General features: G+C 42.2%; 1 protein-coding gene across 2 annotated transcripts in view; it reads left to right on the forward strand.

Moving 5' to 3' along the window:
- Positions 1-8,835: 8,835 nt before the first annotated feature.
- fbn1 (fibrillin 1) overlaps positions 8,836-27,212 on the forward strand; it is a 67,433-nt gene continuing 49,056 nt past the window's right edge. Inside the window, exons 1-6 of one of the 2 annotated variants that reach the window (XM_008404597.3) lie at positions 8,836-9,283; positions 9,449-9,743; positions 12,139-12,221; positions 15,278-15,376; positions 16,110-16,205; positions 17,808-17,903. In XM_008404597.3, coding sequence (XP_008402819.1) covers positions 9,553-9,743; positions 12,139-12,221; positions 15,278-15,376; positions 16,110-16,205; positions 17,808-17,903 — 565 coding nt within the window. In that variant the 5' untranslated portion in view covers positions 8,836-9,283; positions 9,449-9,552. Of the gene's footprint in view, positions 9,284-9,448; positions 9,744-12,138; positions 12,222-15,277; positions 15,377-16,109; positions 16,206-17,807; positions 17,904-24,930; positions 25,687-27,212 lie in introns of those variants that run through there. The other variant, XM_081605070.1, reaches the window with a different exon arrangement.

Below are 27,212 nucleotides of genomic sequence, written 5' to 3' on the forward strand. Positions count from 1 at the left end.
GCCACTGGGTTCTTTCTCCAAGATCCAGGAGGTATTCAATGGCAACCTTACAAACGTTTTGGGATCTGGATTTCTTACGTCAGTCAAACCATACAATTAATTTAACAAAATGGTCTCTTTAAAAATGTGAAAGAGGACAGTGGATCACTTCTGGCTTCTAGGGACCGTCCTCTCTCAGGACATGAGATGTTTGGATGAAGGCGCAGGAGAAACTGTACTTCCTGTAGGTACAGGCTTCCCCAGGAGCTGCTGGAGTCTTCTGTACTGCCGTCATTCAGTCTGTCCTGTTCTCATCCATCATGTCACTGTGTGCTTTGGCTCATCCACCACCCGAAGGCTGAGCTTCCCTCCATCTTGGACTTGCGCTGGTCTTTGGTCAGATAACATTGCTACAGAGATCCCACACAACCACATAAAACAGTTGCTTTTTTTTGCTTTTTTGGTCTGATGTAATCTAATTTCAAATGTCATGTTTTCATGAACTATTAGTGGAAAACCATCATAACAGAAATAAAGGCGTTCAAACATCCATCTGTGTGTAATTATTCTAATATTTTTCACTTAGTAATAAAAGTTCTTGAAATAAATGGGCTTTCAATGATTTACTGATTTACTGGATGGATCTGTGAGTTCTCAAGCAGACCCAGTCTGCTGAAAATCACTGCTGGATACAACAACAAGACATCACAACTGTGAAACCTTGAAGCCAGTGGGTGACGCACTGATCCTCCTCACCCAGTTCATGTATATGTCGCACAGGTTGATGTCTGCTATACTTAAAAAGACAGAGAGAGAGTTGAAGCTCTCATATAATGAGGGAGAGTCCATCTTACTGTCAAAACAACGCCTCTAGTCCACAGTGGCCACTTCTCCGCTCTGCCTCTTCTCCAGACTGTCATTCCAACTCTGAACCTATTATCCTCTGAGCAGCTGTCTCTTCTGCCATCATCCACAGTTTCTCATGCATACCACTTGACTTAGCTCATTTGTTCACCTTTTACAGTGTTTTAGGGACATTTCCATTGTCATCTACTCTCTTATTTCTCCAGTATGAAGAGAACTTTAATTAGCCTTTTCAGCACTGGGAAGTAGGTCAAAATAGTAGCTCAGGCACATCATCATTTACAAAAGTACAGGAGGATGACAGGCTTTTTACAAAGTGCTCTTTAATGTTGCAACTTCAAAGCAAAGGTTTGTACCAAATGGAAATTGTTGTGCGCTGTAATACTTCAAGCTGTTTAAAGGAACATCCATGTGCAGAAATAAGGTCAGCAACATGGGGTAACATCAGTCATTTAAGAGCTCCAGAGTAGTCCTAATAGGACTTAACCAAAGTATGAGTAACACTCTTTTCAAGCCCTCTGTTTAGAAAACGAGCAAAGCAGCAGAAAAGCACAGAGGTTTAACTCTGGGTGCCCTCTGGCAGCAGGCAGTCTTGAGGCAGACTGCCTGCTGTCTGTTAGGTAAATACGATCTTGTCAGCAATGATGGAGAGGCCATGCGAAGGGCAGGAACAGCAGCAGAGTATCGATGAGGCTCAGTTTGAGGTGGCTGACACGCTTCCAAGAGAGTATGTCAGAAAGACAAGAGGAGATCTATGCCAAAATGACAACTTGACGAAGTGAAGCTGATACACATCAGGCACGGTGCAGGTGAAAGTGGTGACTTTTAATCACATGCTGAAAAACCTTTTGTTTTTCTCAGAGCTCTTTCCCACATATCAAAACAGAATCAGCTCGGAGGGAGTGAAAGGTGTCAAAGCCAGTTAGCGGAGAAAAGAGGAGGAAATGCAGCCCACAGGGAAGCTGGTGTGGAATATAATGAAAAGTGACTGCTGCTGGATTCAGATAGGAAGCTTCAGAGTGGGGCAGGCTGACTGTATATTTACAGGGCGTGGTGACAGACATCAGGCAGAGTGTGAAAACTATCACTGCGCTGAACAAAATTCCTCAAATCACACAGTCTGTGCAAGGTAAATACTTGCAGGGTCTCCTACTGTAGCTACAAAAGGCAGCACTGAAACCTCTTTTATTGTGCGCTTGTTGCAGACAGGAAAAAAAGTAACACAACCAAAGAGTCTTTGATGTGGAAGTCTTCAGAAAACCCGTTGGCGTCCGAGCAAGTGGGACCTTTGAAAAAAAAATTAAATTTGAGCTGCGGTAACTTTGTGAGCAGATGTGTCTTAAAGCTACACTTTGGTGCTATACTTTCCGCAGAGTAAGATGTTTGCCAGTAGTGAGCCTGAAAACGGCTCACAGTAAAAATCCACAGGTGCAATGTCTTAGTTCATCCTCCAGCAAATAGAGATTATCAAAGATGTTAGTTGTGGTAACTTGGCAAGGCGGTGATATTTAAGAAACAGTAGAATGGGTTCATGAAAAATGTCACATGGTCCAGTTAAAATGAAATAAAACGTTCTTTTGTATGACTTTGGAAGTAAGCCTGTTGCACTAGATACATTTTAAAGAAGAAAATATTTAAAAAGATAAATGAAATAAATTCTAAAACTAATTTATTATCTGCCCTGCTAAAGAAGAATTTCCATCCATCCACCCATTTTCTGCTGCTTATCCGGGGTCGGGTCGTGGGGGCAGCAGCTTCAGAAGGGAGGCCCAGACTTCCCTCTCCCCAACCACTTCTTCCAGCTCCTCCCGGGAAACCCCAAGGCGTTCCCAGGCAAGCCGAGAGACAAAGTCCCTCCAGCGTGTCCTGGGTCTTCCCCGAGGCCTCCTCCCGGTGGGACGTGCCCGGAACACCTCACCAGGGAGGCGTCCATGAGGCATCTTGACCAGATGCCTGAGACACCTCAACTGGCTCCTCTCGACTTGGAGGAGCAGCGGCTCTACTCTGAGTCCCTCCCTGATGATCGCTTTTTGACTCAGCTTTCTCTTCACCACGACGGACCGGTACAGCGCCCGATTCATGGCAGATGCTGCCCCAATCCGCCTGTCAATCTCCCACTCCCTTTTTCCCTCATTCGTGAACAAGATCCCCAGATACTTAAACTCCTCCACTTGAGGCAGGACGACCCGACTGACCCGGAGAAGGCACTCTACCCTTTTCTGGCTCAAGACCATTGCCTCAGATTTGGAGGCACTGAGCCTCATCCCGGCTGCTTCACACTCGGCCGCGAACCGCTCCAGTGAGAGCTGCAGATCACGGTCTGATGAAGCCAACAGGACCACATCATCCGCAAAAAGCAGAGATGCGATCCTAAGGCCACCAAAACGGATCCCCTCAACACCTCGGCTGCGCCTAGAAATTCTGTCCATGAAAGTAAGGAACAGAATCGGTGACAAAGGGCAGCCTTGGCGGAGTCCAACTCTCACCGGAAACGAGCCCGACTTACTGCCGGCAATGCGGACCAGAACAAGGGAGTCCCCAGGAGGGGCACTCTCCAGTACCCCCTGTAAGGACTCCAAAAAGGGTGGGTAATCTGAACTGCTGTTTGGCCCATAAGCACAAACAACAGTCAGAACCCGTCCCCCTACCCGTAGGTGGAGGGAGGCTACCCTCTAGTTCACTGAGGTAAACCTCAATGTACAGGGTCCAAGATGGGGGGCAACAAGTATGCCCACTCCTGCCCGGCGCCTCTCACCGTGGGCAACTTCAGAGTGGAAGTACGTCCAGCCCCTCTCAAGGAGACTGGTTCCAGAACCAGAGGCTTGCGTCGAGGTGAGGCCTCGCACACTAGCTCTGGTTCCTTCCCCACCAGAGAGGTGACGTTCCACGTCCCAAGAGCCAGCTTCTGCAGCCGAGGATCAGACCGACAGGGTCCCCTCCCTAGGCTGCCGCCCGTAACACAGCGCACCCGACCCCTTTGGCCCCTCCGACAGGTGGTGAGCCCATTGGAAGGGGGACCCATGTCTCCTCGGAGCCCGGCCGGGCTCCGTGGGTTAAAAGCCCGGCCACCAGGCGCTCCCATCGTGCCCCCTCCAGGCCTGGCTCAGAGTGGGCCCCGGTGACCCGCGTCCGAGCGAGGGAACGGCAGATCCAAAGTTCGTCTCCATCATAATGGGTCTTCGGGCTGCGCTTTGTCTGGTTCCTCACCTAGGACCTGTCTGCCTTCGGTGACCCTACCAGGGGCATAAAGCCCCAGACAGCATAGCTCCTAGGATCATTGGGACACTCAAACCCCTCCACCACAATAAGGTGGCAGCCCAAGGAAGGGTAAAGAAGAATTTGTAACTCATAATTCTAAATCAAAATTGGGACATAGTTGCTCTGTATCTCACAGTTATGGGGTTATGAGATTACAAAGGAAGAGGTAGTTCTCCCACTGATGAATAAAAATGATATATATCTTATCTTCTAATTTTGCGATGGCTCAAGGTGGTTTGCACTGGAAGAATCAGGAACAGAGAGGAAGTTCCAGTAAAAGGGTAAAAATGTCTAGATGGACTATTGATGGTAGAATCTCTTCAAATAATTTAGAAGATGCTGCTTGTGTATCAGATCAGTGGCGCAAAAAGTGGGTATGCAGGGTATGCAACGCATAGGGGCACAGCACCAGAGGGGGCGCCAAAACCCCGTCTGGAGGGAAGTTTTCCCATACACTAGAAGAGCCCATAGTAGAAGAGCGAGTGAGCGTCACTCCTTCACCCTGACGTTCCTTCGCTGGGGGGTGGCGCCGATCTATGTTTTCGCATCCACCTGAATAATGTGTAGTTGCGCCACTGTCCGTGCGTAACAGGATTTGTGCGTGCGTAAAATATCTATATGTGTGTAATACTCGATTTGTAAAACCTAAAAATAAAATAAACCTTCTCCTACGCCTATACATGTTGAAAACGTACACACAAATCACCTGGTTCACACACACAAAACTGCATTTACACACAAATCCGTTTACGAGAGCACAACTATTTTTGAGACTCATTTCACGCTTCGGGGAAGCTCCCAGATATATGGTGCGTTTACATGCTAGTAAAAGCTGGGACATAAGAGTTTTGCTCGGAGTCTAGTGTTTTTATCCTCTGAACGTTTCTCACAGTGCTTGTGTCGAAGTGGCAAATACGTTAGTTCGGTGGAAAACGGTAGTTTTCAGCACTTCCTTATAATATCCTAAAATTATTTATGGACATATTGTGCGTTTTTGAACGGTACGGCTTAATTTGCTGCAGCGAAGTCCTTCTCAAACAACAAGGTAATGGTGGGTAACTATGGCAACCAGTGACAGTTTAAAAGCCCGCCTACTCTTTCTGCAGTCAGGTTGCGCGCGCATCAGCCGTGTTAAAAAATCTGTCAGACAAGCCCTCTGAATATCAAATGAAATTGTGACATCACAATGTGACATCACAATATAACTCCAAAGGCAGAATTCTGACATCACCAGCGATTATATAAGCTTGTCACATCGATCTACCTTCATCACAATGAAGCAGCTATCAACAACAGCAGCCGTTGTTGATAGTTTCTCTTCAGAATTTACTCAGCAGTTCGCAGTAGGATTTTCAACTTTGTTTGGTGAACATTTCTTTGGGATATTTACATCTAACTTAACAAGAAATCTTTACAGAGTTTTAATAGTGATTTATTTTAGAACCATAAAACAAGCAAAGGTTACAATGCAGTCCGACCAGCCAAGAGCCCAAGAGGTCGCATCCGACAACATTATCGAGAGGGAAGTACAGCCACCAAAAATACCCAAGCGTAGGAAGAAGAAGTTGTCATTTGGAGTTTGGTGGGCGCTGCGCGAAGCTGAGGAGCTAAAGAAGACAACTGAAAATATCGAACAGCAGGACTCTTCGGTGGAGAAACATGCCCCTGCTGATCAAAGGACTGCAGATGAAAGTAGTGGAACGGAAGACAATTCGCTGGTTACCGAACAGGAATCGATCTCCGAACTGAAGGAGACACCAGAGAAGGAAGAGTCCTCTAAGTCCAGCGCTGAAAATGTTATCAAGCAGGACACTTCTCTGCCTGCAGAAGAAGGTAGTCAGGAAAATTATTTAAAGGAAATTAGCAAAGAGGAACCTGTGATTTCAACACCAGAGCCAGTCACCAAAAAGGAGCATGACGAGGCAGCTTCCTTGAAAAAGGAAAGCTATTTGATGAACACTGTGGTTTCTCCAAGTGAAACAAAGTGTACATGCCTTTCCAAATCCGAGGAGTCTGAATATATCGAGGTACAGAAATACTTAATGAAACAGCTGGAAGAAATGTTCAATCTAAATAATAAACTAAGAGCTAAACTTAAACAACAGAAAAATCTGACGAGGAAATTACAAAGGAAGAAGTCAGTGGTTTCTGTTGCAATTCAAACTGACTCACAAGACACCTCGCAGCAGAAACCTATCTACAAATCTGCTTCGACGCAAACGGAGATGACCGCTACCATCACAAATAAGAATCAGACAACTAATACAGTTATCGGTAAACAACCGCAGGTGATCGAAGAAGAGACGGCCTCCATACCACAATCAAATGGGGACCAGCAAGAGAAAAAAAAACAATCAAGGAAATCGAAATGGAGGATGAAAAGAAAGGCAGCAATGAGAGCTAAGCCTGAGCTGGAAAACATCAGCAACGATCAAGTTTCTGGAAATAACACTGAACAGGAAGTTTTAGTACCAGAAATAGTTGAGGATCAGGCTGCCTCCATCAATGAGATTCATAAGATCAAAACAATAATCTCGACCCACCAACCTATCTCTGAAGAGGTTGTTATGTCTGAAATGCAACAAAGTGGGAATGAAAAAGTAAAGAAAAGGTCAAAGAAATATAAACAGAAGAAGAAGAGAAAGGCAGAATTGAGAGCTGCATCTGAATTAGAGACGTTGAATACTGAAAACCTTTCTGTTGAAAACACTGGAGAACAAGAAGTTTCAACACCAGAAGCAGTCGAGAATGACACAGCCACCATCATAATTGAAATATATAAAAATGAAACAGTGATTGGGAAACAACAGCAGGAAACAGAGACAGATAAAAACGTAGTCCCAACGCCACACCAAAATTGGATTCAGAGATTATGCCAGAGATCCCCCCCACAATAGAGACAAAACTTTGCACCCCGTCAGAAGGTCTTCTGACCTGTCAGAAGACAGGTCAGAAGACCTGTCTTCTGACAGTTATGTCCCTCTCCCCTTCCACAGAAGGGGAGAGGGACATAACAGAAGAACTTAGAAGAGAGTCAGCAGAGAACATCATGTCTGAACCAGAAGAAAGACCCACAAAGAAGATTTCACTGTGGAGACAAATAAAAAAGGCCTTAACTCCAACACCTCTGCGGCAATTTAAAGACAGATGTAAAGTCTGTCCACCATAGACAGACTTTACATCTGTCTATGCTGATGTAAAGTCAGCATAGACAGACTTTACATCTGTCTATGCTGATGTAAAGTCAGCATAGACAGACTTTACAGTCTATGAGTATACTGCTCAAAAAAATAAAGAGAACACTTCAGTGTTCACTTCAATGTTAAAGTGCTCCCTTTATTTTTTTGAGCAGTGTATATTAGATTTGAAAGGAGGGTGGAGCCACGTGTGTTTTGGGTGACTGGCATTCATTGGAAAAAGAGCTGTTATTAATTGGGTATTTTAGTATTAAAAAGACAGGATTTCACGGTAGAAAATGTCTCCCCGTGTAGGTGTGGGTTCACTCCGGGTGCTCCGGCTTCCCCCACGTTCAACAACACCAGAACTCATGTTCAACTATTGTGAGATTAAAATTTCTAATTCGAAACAGAAAATCAGGCAACCACATTTATTAATTAAAGGGAGATTTAGAGAATGAAAATGTTAACAACGACAAACAGAGAATTTTAGAAGTCTAAACCTTTACATGTATAAATCTATTATTTATATATATATATATATATATATATATATATATATATATAAATCTATCTCTCTATAATATAAATCTATATGTAGATATCTATATCTACCTACATATATACACACGTATATATGAATCTCTCTATAAATATATATAAATATATATATAGATATCTATAATATCTATATATCGATATCAACCTATATATCTATCAACCTCTCGCTCTCTATGTATATTGTATATTATATATATATATATATATATATATGATTATATATATATATATATAATCATATATATATATATATCTGTGATCGGACCATATATATATATATATCTGTGATCGGACCATGAGACAGACTTTACATCTGTCTATGCTGATGTAAAGTCAGCATAGACAGACTTTACATCTGTAAAGAGAGAAGTTTACATCTGTAAAGAGAGAAGTAGCTTGTAATTTACACAAGGTGGATATGGAGATGGAATGAGCTGGTATCCTAAGAATGATAGAAAACATGCTAACAAAAAGCCTCAGACCTACAGCCCAGTCCACAGGCAGTTCTAGAAACAGGCCAACAGAAGTGGCTCTTTGGCTCACTTATATGTTAAATGATCAAATATTGCCCTGTTTTTGTTTCATTCGTTTTAATTGCCCTGTAGGCAGCAATCTAGTCACATATATGCACATTTATTATTATTGATACTTTAATTAAAGATAAATTGTCCAAGTTTATGTCATTGGGGCCGGGGGCGCCGATGACATGTTCGCATACACCTCAGAAAGTATGTAGTTGCGCCCCTGTATCAGATCAAACCTTTTACGTTATTTAAATTATTGCTAATTACTATTATTATTTGGTCTGATATTCTTATCGTAAATCTTGTGTTTTCATCAGATCCATGAGAAAAATCGTCATAATCAAAAGAACAATAGGCTTTAAGTAAGACTGTGTGAGATTATTATTTGGTGAATAGAGTTTCTGAGGGAAAATGCCTTTTCAGTAATATTCTAATTAACTGAATATGAGTGTAACTATGATTAGTCTGGCGTGGGGGGAGGAGGGGGACACGCTTCTATAGCTCACTGTGAAAGTTTAGGTAAGATACAGTTTTAAATGAACCCACGCTTGCTTTTGTATCGCGAGAGCACAAAAAAAAAAAGTTTTTGGGGAAAGTTGAGCAGAGCAGGGATGGGGAAAGAGCTCCGCGGACAGAGGGGGAGAGACGCAGAGAGTTTCACCATTCCCATCCTCTGGAATGCATCCGCTGCTCTGACTTACCAGTGCAGAAACCAGCGCTCAGCTACGCGCGCATGAGTCATCTCCCAAAAGTTACAATGCGCATCCACTTATAGCAGCCGCAGGCGAAAGCTTTAAGTGACTTTTCCTCCTCTACGCAGTTTTTTTCCCTGCTCAGAGCGTTTATTCAGCTGTTACCTGGAAGGAAGAGTGAAGCTGTCCTGAGTCGGGTCCAAGGCGAATCTCCTTCTTTGGAGAGAAGGTAAAGCACTCTGTTAACTTTGATTATTATTTTTTTTATAGTCTTGTTAGACGATGTAACTGCGAGTATATGTTGATTTTATTTCATGCGGATGTCTTATCTGCGTCTTTTTATTTATGCATTTGTTTTTTTATTTTTATTTTTTTTTAAATATTGTTTTTCCAGCTTGCCTCCAGACTGCAGAGGTCCTACGGTGCTGGGGGGAAACTAGTGGAGCCCGTTAAGTTATTATTTCACCGAGCACCGGAGTTGCGCTCTTTGGAGAGGACATGCCGGGCAGAAAGCGTGCAGGACGGCTGCTGCAGTTGGCCGTGGCTCTGCTGGCCTCGCTGTCGCTCCTTGGCGGACTCGGAGGCGCTGCAGAGGAGGTGGACATTGAGGACAGCGAAGCGGTGACCAGGCACACGGACACCAGAGCCAACAGGGCCAAGAGGAGAGGGGGGACGGATGTCCTCAGAGGGTAATGCGTCTGTCGTTTCTTTTTTCTTTTTCTTTTTTTTATTTAGATGGACATCATTTTAAGCTGTTTTATTTTAACCTCGGAGCAGGTGTCATTACCTACCGTCCTTCTTTCTTTCTCTTTTTTTTTTTTTTTTTTTTTGAGGAACACTGTAGGTCAAAACTCATTTTTGTATGCTTGTGTGCGCGCGCGTGTGTGTGTCCTTTAATAAGGCATGCGGAGACCTATGGGTGACATTGTGTGTGATGGGAAGTTTGGAGCAAAGTTTAGTAATTAAATACTGGCAGGAATACCGCATTCCTGCTGACTGCAATAATAAATTACTTCCAAACAAAGAAGGCCATTGGTCTTGTGTGGCTGTGGCAGAAAGAGGAGGGGTAGGTAGAGGGGGTTGAGGGAGTGGAGGGGGTGGAGATGAGGGTAGAGGAGGTGGGGGGGACTAACAGCCTAATCCTCCTTTTAGTCAAATACACCACACCCCAGTTGTGGATAAATCACATCTGCAGCTGTTCACAGTGGGTCACTGCTGGAGAGGTTGTGTGTAATGTGATTTTGTGTGTGTGTGTGTGAGAGAGAGAGAAAGACAGACAGAAGGAAAGCAATAAAGAAAAGAGCGAATGCATGCATCCAGTGATGACAGCAAACAGCTGATGGAGGTCAGATAGCAGACAGCTCAATGAGCTCTCTCTGCAGGCGTTTCTATTTGACATGGCTGACTTTAATGTGTCGCAACATCTGGGTTCAAAGGCAGGAAGTGTATTTGGCCTGCACACTGTGTCACGCTGACTTACCACCGTCTCACACACCCGAGTCGATTCATTATTCACCTCACGGATCTGCTCCGAGTTACGATGCACATCTTCCCTCCGGGACCAGTGTGGGCTCAGCGGGGGATCACAAGTTCACACATGTTGACATGTTTCAGGCCTGTAGGTGGCAGGATGGTCACGGTGTTTTCTAGGAGGATGTTTTCCTTATGCAGATGTGGTAAACAGGAAGTTTTTCCTTTTTTTTTTTACCTCCAAGTTCGCACCAATCCGCCTTCTTCCGGCCAACACGTGTAATAATCGCTGTTTCCACTTATGACCAAATCCCATTTCTCTTTAAGGACAGTGCCTCATAACAGAGAGGAATGTGCTGCAATGCTCAGAGAAGGTAGTTTTGAATCCAACTACAAGATTGTCCAGATATATGCGTAGCCCAAATTTTTGTACATTTTTCTTAAACTCAAAAAAGTGCCATCAAATTTTCATGAAGTCATTTGGTGCTTTTATAGAACAAAAATCTTGGGAGTTCTTAGTTTTGATTCATTTTGTGAACTGAAATCAAAGGGCAATTGACTCTTGTTTTAAGATATAAATGATCTGCCTCTCAGTGCTAACAAAACCACCCAGAACAGTTTTTACCATTTGTAGCTTTTATTAAGAGCCACAAAAGAAATTCTGAAAAAGAAAAATAGAATAAGCTCAATATATGAATATATTATATGTAAAGCACAATAACAGAGGGTTTGTAGAGATGCTCCAATCAACTGGACAGCATTTGGGTCAAGTGCTGGTCCAAGGATTACAATGCTCAATCGTAGCTCATTTGATTTAGTTGTCTTATTCATTGGTCAAACCAATACTCAGATTTTGTGCCAAAATGATTAATGTACTTTGATGCACTTTTTCTGAGCATAATAAACATTACATATGGATTGGAGACATGTTGTTTAATGCATAGATGGGGAAATTGTTTCATTTTCAGCTTGATTAAAAACTACTACTGCTTTCAAGGAACCTGCAACAATTTTTTTTCCATTTAGCTTTAATAGTCAGGAGAATAAAAATAACTGAAATTAGCCAGGCAGACTTCAAATAAAAACCAAAAATGTATATTTATTTGGAAAATCCTGATTATTGGCTCTCTTGGGTTGCGTTTTTATTTTAATGTGACTGTCTGTCCGATTTAGTTCAACCTAATGGCAAGCTCCATCATGATTAATCAAATGAAGTTTGGAAGTGATTTATTAGGAACTTAGGATTTTAGTTACTTATTTAGAGCTCAAAAGTAACTAGCCCTCTGTTGTATTGTTGTGCATTTGCACAAGATATTATGAGAAGCATTGATTTCTGGCTATGTGTGGGAAGGAAAAGTAGTGTTTGATTTTCTAGCTCATTTCCATAAAGAAAAGAAAATCCCCACAGAACTCTGACAGAGATGAAGGTGAACTAAATCACTTGGATTAGAATTGAAATCCTAGTGTTTTGGCTTTGTCTAATATGTTAAGAAACTCGAGCGGAGAGCAGCTGTGAATCCGTAGCTCAAGGAAGCTGTCAGCGTCGTACACTATAGAGTCACTTAGGACAAATGTGTGGACAACAGAAACCTAAAATAACCTTGTTTTCCACAGACCGAACGTGTGCGGCTCCAGAAACAGTGCCTACTGCTGCCCAGGCTGGAAGACTCTCACAGGAGGAAACCAGTGCATTGTTCGTAAGTATCGCCTCCCACCAGTCACTGGTCTCTGATTCGAAATGTCAAGACAGGACTTAAGTCCCGCTTCGCAATTGGTTCAATTAAATCGCCTGTATTTCAGCTAATAATCAGCAGCAGTGGAAAAGTAGGCTCAACATTCTTTGACTCGCTGCAGCCGTCAGCAGAGTTAATGAAAAAGAGCTGAAGCAGAGTGAAATGAAAACATAGAACAGCAGCACCAGAGGTTCGCTGCAGTTCAGAGTAAATTGTGGTCCTGTCCTTTTGGTCGCCATGGTGATCTGCTGCTTCCCGTTTCTAAACAATTTAAAGTAGTGATAGATGACCTTCTCATTCTAATATGCGTAGTAGTTTTTAAATAGTAGAAGACATGAGAGAAGAAGACTTTATTTTCTAACTAATAGCTTTGAAAGTTTAAAAGAAAGTAACTTACTGACTTGTGGAACTTGTTCTTTCAGGACTTATAGGGATACGTCAACTTCAGTTTTTTTGACCAAACTAAATCCCCTCTCCACGCCCACAATTTCAAAGTTAAAATTGATTTCTACATAATAATGACAATTCCATTTCTTCAACACAAAAATAAGTAATTGCATGAAAAAAAATTCACCCCCTTCAAGTCGGTACGTAGTAAACGATCCTCTGTCTCTGTTTGGAGATCAGCTGTGAATACCTTTTCAAGTCCAGACACAAATTCTCAATTGGATGGAGGTCTGGTCTTGGACTAGGCCACACCAGAGCAGCCACTTTCTTGTAATGTCTTCTGTGTAGCTTCAGCCTGAACGCTTTGCGCCGTTGTCTTACTGGAGAATAAAAATGCTCTCTGAAGCTGTAGTTCCCTGGCAGACGGAAACAAAAAGTCCTCCAGCATTTCCTGCCTTCACTTTACCCTGCAGCTTTACAAGCCTTCCAGGGCCTGATGCCAGAATCAAGCAACCCCACAGCATGATGCTGCCATCACCGTCCTTCACAGTGTTGAAGACCATGGTGATGTGCTTGTGCTTGGTGTTGTATTCTGTTTACTTCACTGTTGCTCTGTTGGCACATTGAGGGAACAGTCAGTGGAGCCAAGAAGTGTCTGGTAACAAATCAATTCTGGTTTTCTGTTGCTATTTCATAGCAAAGTTAATGCAAGCAGGTCCAATAAAATGTTAAATATGGTTAGTTTGAGTCTTTCAAAGCATTTCGGTGCATAGCGATAATTAAGCTGCTATTTGTTAAAATCAAAGTGTGTCTAAGGAAGCCAGAAGACAATGTGCTGTCCTGAGTGTGGAGATAAAAGAAAAACTAACAGAAAAATACCCTCGATAGATGAGGAAGTTTGTTTCAACTGGATGGTGACAGGAACAAGAAGGGATGAAAAAAGCTCAAAAATGCACAAACACTTGTTACACAAAATGAAAATGTTGTGAAAGAGCAATAATTGAATACACACAAGAGAGATGTGAGTATTTCCCATGTGTGTCCACTCTCTGGCGGAGATAATTATGAGATAACCTCAAGTGTAATTTCTAAGGAAATGCTTCAAGCCTAAATAAAAAAGATCCAAAAAGTTCTGCTTTCCAAAACCGTAAGCTGTGATGGCGATATGGACTCTAAACTTTGTCACTGTATTTTGTAGTATTGATTGGTTTAACAATAAACGTGATGGTAAAAAGGCATTTCCAGCTTTTTTTGAGTCGTTTTTTTTAGGCAACTGTTTGGCAATGACATGCAGTCACAACCTCATAAAGACAAATATTGCTCCTAAGATCCTCAATTAAGCTTATTTTGGAATTTATTCATACTGTATTTATTAGTCGAACCAACAGTGGAGGAACTTGAAAAAAAATAACAATCCCAAGAATAGTGTTATCACAGCAATAAACTTTTTATGACAACAAAGTACACGATAAATGCCCGTCCCTACTGGAAACATGTACAACCAGACTTAACTCCCATTTTACATTCATGTGAAAAGGAAGGCCTCTCCTGCAAAAACGCAACTACAATATCTTTAAAACATGACAGAAGAAAAAAATGTTTAGACAGTTATAGTCGTCTGTTCGTTTTTACACAAATGTGCTTGAAAGAGAAAATCAAGACATCAGCCGAGTTGGAAAAAAACTTTTGCCACATTTTTGAGAGCGGATTTCTATAGTTTTGCAGATTCTGAACAGATGCAGGAACAGTGCTCTTGTTTCATGCTCCAGCAGCAGAGCATAAAAAAACCAATAATTTCTTATGAACAGAGATTCGATTTTATTAACCTAGGGACTTTAGGAAGATACATTTACCTTTATCTTGGAGTTTTATTTATTTTTTCCCTGATGTTTGCTCATGTGCTCCACATTTAATGGTTCTAACTGGAGGTAACACAGCTGTTGAGAGTTTGAGCAATGTTGAAGTTGGTTCTGATGTTATTCTTTTTCTCTGATGGTATTGTTTACCTATTGCTTCCCCCTCCTTCGTCTCCCGGTGTTTCAATCCGGAGACAGGAAAGTTTGAGGAGTTTTCAGAGTTGTGTGACTAAGCTCAGGCTGTACAGCTGGCAGGATGCCGGTCTCGGCTCTAATGACATGGTTTCGCAGTGGGATTCTTAGAGAAGGGGTCAGTGGCAGGACTTCACCTGACAGCAGCTGGGAGCAGTGGACCTAGCCAGAAATAGTCTGGGTGGAAAAAATAAAAAAAAGGGAGCAAACGAACAGACTGCGACAATTGGAAACGCTCTCTGGCAACGAAACTCTAAGCAGAAAATAGCTAGGCTGCCAGGTGTGCTTTGTCAAATTTGAATAATGTTTTTGCGATCCTTCTTGAGATTTTACGAATGAAAGTTCAGTCTGAGGTTGAGATCATTGTCTAAGCTGCACCAAAGGAAACTTGCAGCAGAAATTTAAAACCTGCGGATGACAGGTTGACAAGCAACAGACACAAAACGCACATTTTCTCACATGAATAACGGCGACAAAACGCTGGCGCCACAGCTCGAGAATTGCACAGTGTTTTGTCATTTGCATTGCGGAGGACATTTCCACGGCGTGTTGTTGTTTGACCAAGTGTTTTGTTCCCGTTTTCAGCGATCTGCCGAAGTACGTGCGGAGACGGTTTCTGCTCCAGACCCAACATGTGCACTTGCCCCAACGGACAGATTGCCTCAACCTGTGGATCGAAGTCAGGTCATTCAGCAATTCCTCTCTTCTTGATATGTATTTTTTTAATTATATTTAGGGCATCGGTCAGAGTTCAACTGGCTCTACACCAATAGATAAGAATGGAATGGATTTTAGAGAGTTCAGTCCAAATCCCACCCTTATCTTTACATTTTCATTTGGATGAAATAGTTTTTAAAATAGCATTTAATCATCTCACAATCAGTAAGAGTGTGTAGATCACGAAAATATTCAGGACTGCTAGGTTGAGTCTTAGCTCTAGTAAATATCAAATTTTCTGAGCACTGACTAATGCGGCAAAAATAATAGTAGGCCAAAGAATCGTCTGAACACATCCATGACGCTGCCTCCAGATTGGAGCAATTGATATATGTTGCAATCACGTTTTTTGGAAGAGCAGCCAATTTCGTGGGCTGTTGTGTTTGCGTGTGTGTGTGTGTGTGTGTGTGTGTGAGCGGACTATCTGCGGTTATGTGTGTTTTGGAAGACGTCCACAGTCAACATCTCCTCTGTCTTTCTCTCTCGCAGCTCCCAGCACTTCAGCACTTCATATGTTTAAACAGCAAAAAAAAAAAAAACCTCTTGGATATTATATCTCAGCTCAACTGTTGAGAAAATGCTTAGAGTCAATCTCGTTTGCCCTTTAAACGTCTTCCAAAGTATTACATGTTTGGGTAATCTGTAAACAGCTCCGATTTTGGTTTGATTGTGTGTTTTTTTCACTTTGTTCCACCCGCAGTCCAGCACTGTAACATTCGCTGTATGAACGGAGGGACATGTGCGGAGGACAACTGTCAGTGTCAGAAGGGCTACGTTGGAAACCACTGCGGTCAACGTAAGAATGACCTCCACTGCTTCCCGTCTCCTCCAGACAAAGATGTGCTCTCTCACCCTCCAATGAACTCCTACTAAGTATTTAGCACATTTACTTTTCTGACCGACACCAGCAGCTCCATTCAAAATATGGGCGTAAGCGCTTGGGGGGCGACACCCACTGGGTTGTGGTCGTGTTAAAGCTGTGGTTTTGGTGTTTTGGCTGCTGTTGTTGATTTATGGAAACTGAGGAAAAGGACGTTAAAGAACAGAGTTCATGCGTGCAAAGCAGCGACTTGGTCATCACAATGGCTGCGTATTGCACAGCTTATCAGCTACTTGACTGTGAGTGGTGCCGTAATTTGATTTGAAACTGGTCTGAGTTAATAAATCAGTAGGGAATTAAGGCCATATTTTTCCAGACTTCTACACAACCTAATGCTTATTTTTTCAACCACAGGAATCCGGGCGCATGAAGCAGACCTTTTTTTTTTTTACAAGGGGTGTGAGAATAGACCGGGGGAGACAGTGGGACCTCACGCTTATTAATCTGTTAACAGCTACATATCTGCAGAGCGGTAGTCAAAATAATTTCAGCCCGTTTATGACTCTTTGTGGGAGAATTAATCACAACATATTAAAAATCTTGATTTGACACCAGTGAAGGGTTTATCTGCTGAAGAGGCAAAAATCAGTAAACAGGTCATAAGTAGTTTGACAAATCTTGGTCTTACTTATTAAACACATTGTGAGATTTTTAAAACAATACTTTTCTAGCTTTCTATCACTGGTAACTGTACTGCAGAAGAGCAAGCTCATATTTGGTTTCAAAGAGTAATACTCCATGCAGACATCTGGTTTCTGCTCATCTAAGCTTATCCAATCAAGGCAGGTCCAGTTGTTTAAGATGGAAAGTGTCTCCTCCAATGGGACATGACTTGTAAAGCCCCATAATGTCCCGTTTCTCAGTCAAAAGCCAGTAGAATTGGCTTATTCCTGTTCTTACTCAGCATGCTAGCAACTGTTAGCAACATACAATCTCAACCGGGGAATTTAAACTCTGATAAAAGCAAAATGAGAATGAAAACAGGACTAATCCATGCACAGTGTTAAGGAGCAGCAGTTAGTGACCTGGTGGAGTTAACATGAATTGTATTTAAAAACGCTGTCAACACAGTTCAAACATTAGCAACATAAAAACAGATTGCAAACAGTTGGAAATGGAAATGAAACTTTAGCTATGCAAACAACAGGATGTTAAATCTGACCGTATTTAGACTAAACGCGTCGTCTTGTACATAGAACCGAAAACCCTCTGTGCAAATGTGGCTTATTCTCCCATAAAAAGGAATAAGCTGTCTTGTTCCCTCATAACTCACAGAGATCCTGGGAAAGACTTTAGCTCAGCAAACAGCTGATTAAATCATTGAGCGTTTAGGTTGGAAGAGTTACTTCCCTTCAGGGATACAGAATCAAACCGTGCCCCTAAGTTAAACGAAAAAAAAAAAAAACAAAGGTTATCCGCTTTACACACATGATCACAATCATTGATAAAACTTTAATTTAGAATCAATGTCTTCATGTTGTCTCATGGTTATTTTTTTTTTGCCTTTTTTTTCCTCAGCGGTTTGTGAAAATGGCTGTCTGAACGGAGGAAGGTGCGTGGCTCCCAACAGATGTGTTTGTACGTACGGCTTCACCGGAGCCCAGTGTGAAAGAGGTAATGAATCCCACACAGCTTTTCTCTTCTCCTCCCCTTCATTCCACATCCATCCCACTTTCGATTTCCTCCACATTTCAGACTCTCTGCTGCTGCTGCTGGACAGGTTTTCAGATCAGCACGTGCGGCTTTTGTAAAAACGTGACTCCACGCTGAACGTTTTTGCCGTTTCCTGTGACCGCCGGGTCGGTCGGTCATGCCGCGCGGTACAAGAACTCGGTTTTGTCGAGGAACGTTTGTATGTCAGGCTCGGGTTCAGAAATGACCATTACTTTCCACATCTGCTCCGAAATGACACTCTGGGGAGTGTAACGACGCCGTGATCGCGCACTGTTTGGTAACTGAAGACCTCCCGTCCTCCTGCGGTTGCTGTTTGGCATATATAAGCAAAGACTCCACAGTACACAAGCACGCTCAAAGTACGGGCAACCAGTGCTGCGTTTGAGGTGAACGTGCGTGTGCTCAAGCGTGTTCTCGTGCATGTTGCAGCTGTGACCTGCAGGGGTCAGCGTGACGGCCTCGTAACACTAATATTTGGACCGACAGCACGGCTCTTAATTAGTTGCGTCCTTTTAACAAGACGATGCTTCGTGGACATCTCTGTCAGACTTGTCCTTTAGTTTACATCACTGTTTTCTTTAAGCCATCTAACTAGTGAGTACAATCTAGTCGCCCCCCAGTTTGTTGCCCTGCCTTATCTTGTTGGGCGGCCTGCTAGATGGTGTGTAAGGACGACTACGCACATTTTTGTGGCTACTGGTCCGAAAGCAGAGTCGAAACGCACATCTGGTTTTAAAACTTGGATTTGCTAAGCAGAGTGGGGAGAATGCAAACAGACCATTTGCTCTCAGCTGTATTTATATCTTGCATCGAAATGAAACTTTGACTGTGGAATCCCGTCGTCATATTTTTCTGCAGTGATTTCATAAACAGTGTTCTTGCAAAGCCGGCCACACTCCTTGACCTTGTTTCACACTACAACCTCAAATTTCAATTTATTTTATCTGGACTGTACGTGACAAACCGACACAAAGTAACACATGTATTGGATTTGAAATTGTACGCAATTTTCATTATTTCCACAAATACTTGGAAAGTGCACATCCATCTTTCGCTGCAGTTTCAGCTGCAAAGCCTGTTGAGGTCTTTCTCGATCAGTCATGCGTAGATAGAGACTTAAATGTTTTGCCCGTTTTTTTAAATACTTGTAGCTCTCAGTCGGATTTGAGCAAGATGGTTTAAGTTTGGCCGCAGATCCCCAACTAGATTTAAGTCAGACCTTTACCAGACCATTGCGTTTGGGCCACAGTAGGGTCTAGTTTGGCTATTAATAACAATAAAAACATTCTTATGCCAATTATTAATAGAAATACTAATTTGCCAAGTTGGGCAACCACTTAATTATCAAGAAAATAACAGAAAAGTCGTTCAGTCTCACTTATTGTCTATAAATCCCTGCCTGATGAGGCCTCAAGTTTAGATGAAAGCGTAAGTTCAGCACTGGCATTTTTTGAGCAGCAACATACAACACGTTCTTTTGATAATAAACAGGAGTTTATTAAAATGATTTCAGCCTTAAAAAAACACTTTCATCAACAAATTTGCTATACTAGTAGCCCCCAACTGAACTACTGAGAAAAAGATAAAACAGTGATGAAACACTGAAAACTTCTAAAAGCGAAAACATCGAAAAAAATATTAAATAAAATGATACAATTATGTCACATGAACTGTAAAGGTTGAGAAATCAGTTTTATTGAAGAGGGATTTATAAATGGCTAAGTTAGTTGTAACTAATTTTAGTTTGCACCAAAACATGCTTAAGATCTGATGAGAAACATTTCAGTGCAGCTCTAAATTTCACCTCGTTGCCCTGCAGGAGGATGAACCTGCGATCTGCTGCAGTCTCCAGCAGGTTTTCTTCCAGGTTTAAATTATATTTAGCTCCATCTTTATCACCCCATCGACTCTGACCAGCTTTCCCGTCTCTGCTGAGGAAAGTCATTGCCACAGAATGACGCTGTCACCACCATGTTTCACTGAGGGCATGCTGTGTTCAGTGTCGTGAACTGACATTAAATTTTCTGCCCACACAGCAGTTAGAATGTAGTTAAAAAAGTTTTGGTCCCGTCTAACCAGATCATCTTCTTCTGTGTTTTCTGTTTCCCACATGGTTTGTGGCGAACTGTAAACAGGACCTCATATGACTTTCTGTAAGCCAAAGCAGGCTGGGAGCCACTCATCCACAGCAAGCCAGAACCTACAGAGTACACAAACAATAATTGTCTCGTGTGATCCTTCCACCTAAGCCGCGGATCACCTCCAAAGTGCCCATGTTTATCTTGGATGCTTCTCCGATTAATGTTTATCATTGTAGGTGGATTGCCAAGCCTCGGTAGGTTTGCGGTTGCGCCGTGCACTTTTCCTCGTTGAATGATGACTTAGGCAGCGCGTTAATGAGCAGTTCAAAAACTGTGATCATGTTTTTTAACCTGAATCTGCTTCAAACATTTTCTATAACGTTCTCCCTGAGCTGTCTGCTGTTCTCCTTGGTCATCCTGATACACTTTGTTCACTGATGTTCTGAACAAACTTAATGGAAGTGCTGGATTTATACTGGGACTAAACCACACACACAGATGGTGTCTACTTACTATTACACTTTCAAAAACAATTTTAAAGTTAGAGTAGATGGGGTTGAATTCACACCCCAGTTTACAAATATGCATATAAAAAAATCCGTGTCACCGTTTTGTGCTCTTGTGATGTCCTATTACATAAAATCTCAGTGAAACACGCTGCTTATATTTGCAAAGTCACTAAATGTAATAAAAAGTTCAATGGCTCTAAATACTTTAGCAAGTTTGTGCGACCCTTTTTTTTATAGCACGTTCTTTTGTTTTGGTCAAAATGCCACACTTTTGAGGCAAAAAAAAAAAAAAAAAGCAGCTTCACATCATTAAATATAAATAAGATGAATTCATGTGATGTGAGGTTCCAGCTACAGGAGGCTTGGACTGAGTTAACCCAGCTTCACCCCTCCAGGTGTTTGGAGGAGAAATCTGGAGGCCTTGACTGGTATCTGTGCTCAGCCCATAATATCTGTTCATTTAAAAAACCAACAACCCTTCAGGCTCAGGTAATGAGCTGCTTTCAGCCGATATTAAAAACAACAGTTTTATTTGCCGAGCCTCTATTTAGAGAATTTATGCCTCGGCGTTAACGATGCTACGGCAAAGGTTTTCGCTCTTTTTCCTCTTCCCCATGAGATCACGTCATTGTGCATGGCTTCCTGATTGCTTTCCTTTGGCTTGATATTCTGCATAATTTCCTGTGGTTGTTGTCCTTTCGATTATGCTGCTGAAAGTTGTGCTTAAGGTCAACCGTTCGGTTTCTTCTAGAAATCAGATTCAACCGTTCTGATCAATTACTAAAAAACCTTCCAGGTCCCGAAGCAGCAAAAACGGCCCCCAGACCATCACAGCACCGTGTCTGACTGTCGGCGTGTTGTTGGGACCCAGTTCTTCCAAAATGTCCCACTTTTATTTGTCAATTCACTGAATATTTTCCAAAAACTCCAAGGGCTCATAAAGAGGGTTTTGGCACACGTTTGATGAGGGAATTTGTGTTCCTTTAGTGTTTTACACCTTTGACCATTTCTGCCCAGTCTCTCTCTCTCTTTTTTTTTTTAGCGTTTAATCATGACCTTGGATGAGGCAAGTGAAATTGTTCCATATTTTCTCTATTTGTGGATAATGGTTTCAGTTCAAATTCGCAAGCCACACCGTAAAATGTGGTTAATCTCAGCTAATTTATGATTTAAAAGTTTTTCCACAATACCTCAAGTTGGTTTAGATCACTTTTTCCCTTAATAAGTGAAATCATTTGAAAAGTTCCCTGCCATTTGCCCTTTTTTTAAAACTTATTTGAAACCTTTGAGAGCAACAAAAAGCAAAAACAAACGAAAAAAAAAAAGTTTGAGGCAGGAAATAACTTTTAAAGCGTCGTGATTTGGGTGCGTCTGTCTTTTAGATTAAAGTTACGCTTTAAATAGGCACATTTTCTAGTTGTGAAGGGATTCCTCCGTGACATTCTCTCATGTTCATCTTCATTTTGGTTAAACAAAATGACCTGAAGGACGTAGACGACGTATGGACACAGTGGTATTTTCGGCTGACTTTTCTTTCTGGAATTTCTTTGGCCGGAATTCATCGCCTCCCTGAGGGAAAGTCATTGTGCTCTCACATAAACACAAGCACATGCATGAAGCACATGTGTTTGCAGACTCCACTTGATTTTAATGCAATTTACAGAACTGTGCTCCATTATGGCTTGATCTTATCACATTAGCAAAATCACGAGGTTTCTAAACACATGTGATCCAATCGGGTGAGCAGCAGTTGCATTCAGGACTCCTGAGGTTTTCTTGGATGTAGGAAAGTGGGACGGAGACATCACTGCAGCAGAGAGACACATGCTGCCCGAGTGACTGATGACCTGCTGACTGGGAACAGCTGACTGCTGCTTCAGTGCGCTTCTTTGTTGGTTGCAAATGCGATTTAGGCCGGAATGAGGAGTTTCTAGAGACGCGGCCGCAGTCCGGCTGCTGTTGCATCCATCGCTCTTTCCTGCTGCTGCAGTCATTCGGCTACGGAGCAATAAAATAAAGCATTAGCTGTGACGCCAGTGAGTTCACTTGGGATTGGTGGAGGAAGACGGGCCAAAAATGTGCAAACACGTGAGCTACTCAGTCAAAAAAAAAAAACAACTAAAAAAAGAGAGAGAGAAAAAAGTCTGCAAACAGAGCACCGGAGGGAAGTGGGTCAGTCAGCTGAGGGATGCTTTCGGTTCCTATGCCTCACCGACTTTCTTCTGTCAGCCTCTGTTTTATTCTGATGCAAATCTCAGTGGGTCGATAACTAAAGTGTTTGTGTCTTTTCCATCTGTGTTTGACTTCATGCTCAACTAGTTTGTTCTGGGAAAACGGAGAAATCTGTTGACCTGCCAATAAGTAAACCCCACCCGACTATATAACCCAATAATGGAAACACACACAAATTGCAAAAACTCATGCACGCATAGCTGCGAGGGTAGAAATTATCTTTATTCAGGGGCATCAAAGTAAAAGTGCGCGAGCACAATGTGGAGCAACTCCGCAAAATTATATGATTTTTGTGGATATAAATAGATCATATTTTGGACTTCCAGGACCGTGTTGTGACCCACTTTGAAGCGGAGAATCCTAAATTTACCCCGGCAGAAGCATTTCTGCATGGAGTCGCCACAAACTCTCCACTTTCGGACGTTTCTTTAAGTTTGTGGTGTGTTTTGAGATTATTGCTGGCTCTAATGAGCTGCAGCTCTGCGTATGTATGCTTGCGCTTGCGCGTATATGTGTGTACGTGCACACGTGCGATTGCTCCCAGATGTACTTACATGACTCGGGTGGGTCCCCCCAGCTGTATGCAGCAGACAAAGACACAAAAGGATGACGAATGAAATGACACCATTTTCACCCTACAGCTGTCTGCCTCTCCCTGTTTACCTCAGCCGACTCTTAAAGTCCCGTGATTATTTTTATTCCCCCTCTAATATTTCAACTCAATGTCCTTTAAATCTCTTGCACTAATTAGAGCTCTAATATGCATGTTTAGTGTCAAATATTCATGTGTGACAGTAAAACAAATATTACATCTGAAGTGCTCGACATAAATTAGTGCCACACATGAGGACTTTACTGTTCACACAGGACTTTGTTGCTATTGTTCATTTAAAGTTGAAAAAGTTGGAAACTAGGAGATAGTTTACAGTCATGGCGCTGTAATGCTGTAATTTCTGGATTGCTTGTGGTTTATACAAAACTAACTCTTTTAAAGATAAATGCACTTGGGTGTTATTGCTTTGAGAATAAGAGTGTGCAAAATTCTGAGGAAAAAATATGGAAAGTGTCTAGCTTTGTTAAAAAAAAATGTTTAAAAAAGGGACGGGGTTGAGATGCTGAAAAAATCTAAAATCAAGATCTGTGTGCATTAAAGTTTTTCATTCAGGAATGAAAAACTGTAGCAAATGCTGAGACCTCAAAATGTAAATGCAATTGAGATAAAGTATTTGTTTTTAAGCCAAAACCTTTGAATGTCAGGTTAAAGAAATATAGCTTTGAGGTTTGCTTGACTGGGTTTTGAGAGTAACATTTTGCTAGTACTTTTGATTCAGTTTCACCACCAACATCCGAGTCACAGGGATTGAAGTACTTTTTCTCCTTTCCTCTTGATTTTATGTATGTCTGTGAGATGATAGGACCTGTCCGTCTTTACTCTTCTGTACCTTGAACAAATAACAGCAACATGCTTAACAAAGGTGTTCAATTCTTACTCATGCTGGTCTCCTTTAAACATATGGATCTATTTTAAACAAAGTTGTTGTGGCTTGAGATCTCCTGGTATTGAAACATCTTGATTTTGTCACCTAGACTAGAGGAAGCCCTAATCAGTGGCAGCCATCTTTACTTTTTGTTCATGAGCGGAATAAAGAAAATGTGAATTTTGCAAAACCATAAGTGGGATTGGAGAAATGAGAAGAAACCAGAAAATCTATTAAAAAAACAACAACAACAACCAATTTTTGTATGACTATTTAGAATTGAAGGAATATTTTCGTAGATGTTGAGTTGATTATTGGGTGTTAAGTTCTTGGAGTGTGATGAGTAGAGGCTGATCGGTTTGGAGAGTGATCGAAACGCCGCTACTTTGTAGTTGTTTGGAGACAGACTTGTGGCTGGAAGCAAAGTTGAGTAAAAATCAGAAAGCATTTGGACTCCAGTCGAGTCTGAGCGGGAGGGAGGGGGTGGGACAGAATGAGAGATGACCCAGTTCTGTTTCACATAGGACCGGTGCCAGAGGCACAGAGACCGTGGAGGCTGTGGTGCACGTGACGGGCCTGGGCCGGGCCCCGGTCCACACGGGAAACGCACAATGTCTCGTTTGTTTTAAATGACTGTGCTGTTGGAGCCGGTCTCCCTCTTCCCTCTTGCTGTCTGCTGCGAGCTCTGAAATGTGGAAATGATTTTTGCCTTTGGATCACAGCCAGATTGTTTTGGGGATTGATGTGTTTTTCCTCGTCTGTCTTTTCCGCTATCGGTGTTTTACCATCTTCCCAAATCTTTCACCTGATAAAACGCAGGGATTTTGTCAAATCGGCTGGGAGTTTTCAGCTAAGGAGTGGCATTTGGAAGGGGAGCACAAATGCATACCAGCCGCTGGCTCAGGGGAATGAGATCTGAACCGGTTTGAAGGGGAGGAGAGGAGAGTGGTCTTGATGGAGGGACTTTCTTCACACTATCATATTTGTTGTGAGCCATTTAGTTTTACCTCTAGGGTGCTGTAGTTAGTGTGGAAATCACCTTCCGTGTTCCAGAAACACACCCTGCCAGCCAGCCTCTGCTGACTTTAAGAACTTATCCCCTATATTTTGTATCACTGGAAAAATAAAAGTTCTCCAAACTTCATGATACATGTGCCTCCCACCCGGCTCTGCCGCTAGACACAACACAAGGCCTGAAGCAGCGTAAGGCAGTTCTCAAACCTGAGGTGTTTTGCCCATTTAAAACGAACTCAGGTTCCTTTCCCTCCTTGGTGTGGTTTGTTTGTGTACCCGGACCATTTGGAGGAGGAGTTCTCAGTATGCTCCCAAACGAGCTCTAGAGTGGCCCATGGCCTCTCGTGTGAATCCGATGCAGACGCAGCTGCCGGCTGCAAGCTTGATCTAAGTGCTTTGCCGTAGTCAGGTATGTGTTGCATTGTGGGATGCGGTAGAGTAACCAAGCCAACAAACAGTGGCGGCGCACTCTTTCCTATGCAATTGTTGAGACATCTTCTCATAATCGTTCAGTATGCTTATAATTTTGCCTAGAAAATAGCCAGAAACACACTAATGATAGTATTTAATGTTTTTTTTCACTAGTTTAGAGCATTGTACATGCTCCCTGTATTTACATTTGTTCTCATGTGGTTCGCAGTGACAGGTTTGGATTTCGCTTGAATTTTTCTTGATCATCCCCCCTCCCAAAAAGCGACAAGTTAGCGAACTCATCAACTGATTTGGACTGATTTACTGAATGTCTGCACACCAAGTGGTGACATTGCTGCTTTAGCAAACTGCGAGAGCTTCACAGATATTATCTGAGTCGGGTGGGAAAAATACACCAGGTTGTATCTTAGCAAGCTCTGAGTTTGATCGCAAAGGTGGGGAAAACAAGCTATGGTTGTGAAATCACTCTTAGATCACACATTTTTAGGTGGTACTTACATTCTGCAGCTGTCTTCTAAAGTTTTCCACAACTCCTCTTTTTCTCTGGTTTTTCTCAAACACAGACAGACAAATGTAATGTTATAAGTTTACATGCACCTGAGAATCTGGCCAGTTCAAATGTCAAGAACAGACAATGAGTTCATTACAGAGTGCCTTCCTGTACAATCTGTGGCCCTTTCATCACGCTTGATGGAAGCGCGCTGCAGAAGTGGGATTCAGGCTGAGCGCTTCTGTTTATGCCTCACATAGTTACTATGTTTGCCTGTAATCCACCAAAAACGTTTTTGATGTTTTTACTGTCTGAATAGTGAAGTGGTGTAGGGTGTAATGAAACATCCAGAGTCGAGGTTTGTCCCCATATCACATGCAGACTCAAACTGCGACGTAGCCCTACGATGAGAATAGGAAGCTTGAAAGCAGATGTGCTAAATTAGCTGCTGTTAGCGACTAATAATCTATTCATGGGATTCTCACGGTGCTTCTAAATCATTCTAATCTTGTAATAATTTCTTTAGCTTGCCAAGTGCCAAAAATACTTAGATATACTATTTTAAAACGTGGGAGGTTTCTTCAGTGGCTTAACCAGACAAAATATTATTTTTTTAGGTTGAGAAAATACTACAACAAACTACTATTACAACTCTAATCAAATATTGACTGAAATTAAAAAATATTTAGTTGGTAGTTCAGTCAAATTGCAGCAAGATTTTCATTTTCAGTAGTTTTGGATGGAAGGAGTTTGCTCTAATATGGCCCTGCTCGGAGTAGGTGTTTGCTTTTCTCCCCAGGAGAATTTCCTACTCTAAAGTTAGATCTCTACTGTCTACTGCACGGTTACATTCTTCAGCAAGTCCAACTTCAATCCCACTAACATATTCCTTTGGCTTTCTTATCACAGTTTGGATGGGTTTTTGTTGTGTCAACATGCCCCACTGGTTATAACCTGAAGGTAAGGAGATAACTACGCATCTTGAGTTAAAATATACTGTTGGTTTCTCCTGG

The sequence above is a fragment of the Poecilia reticulata genome, chromosome 3 (genome assembly GCF_904066995.2).
Source record: "Poecilia reticulata chromosome 3, P_reticulata-male-v2, whole genome shotgun sequence".
Classification (NCBI taxonomy): Eukaryota; Metazoa; Chordata; class Actinopteri; order Cyprinodontiformes; family Poeciliidae; genus Poecilia; species Poecilia reticulata.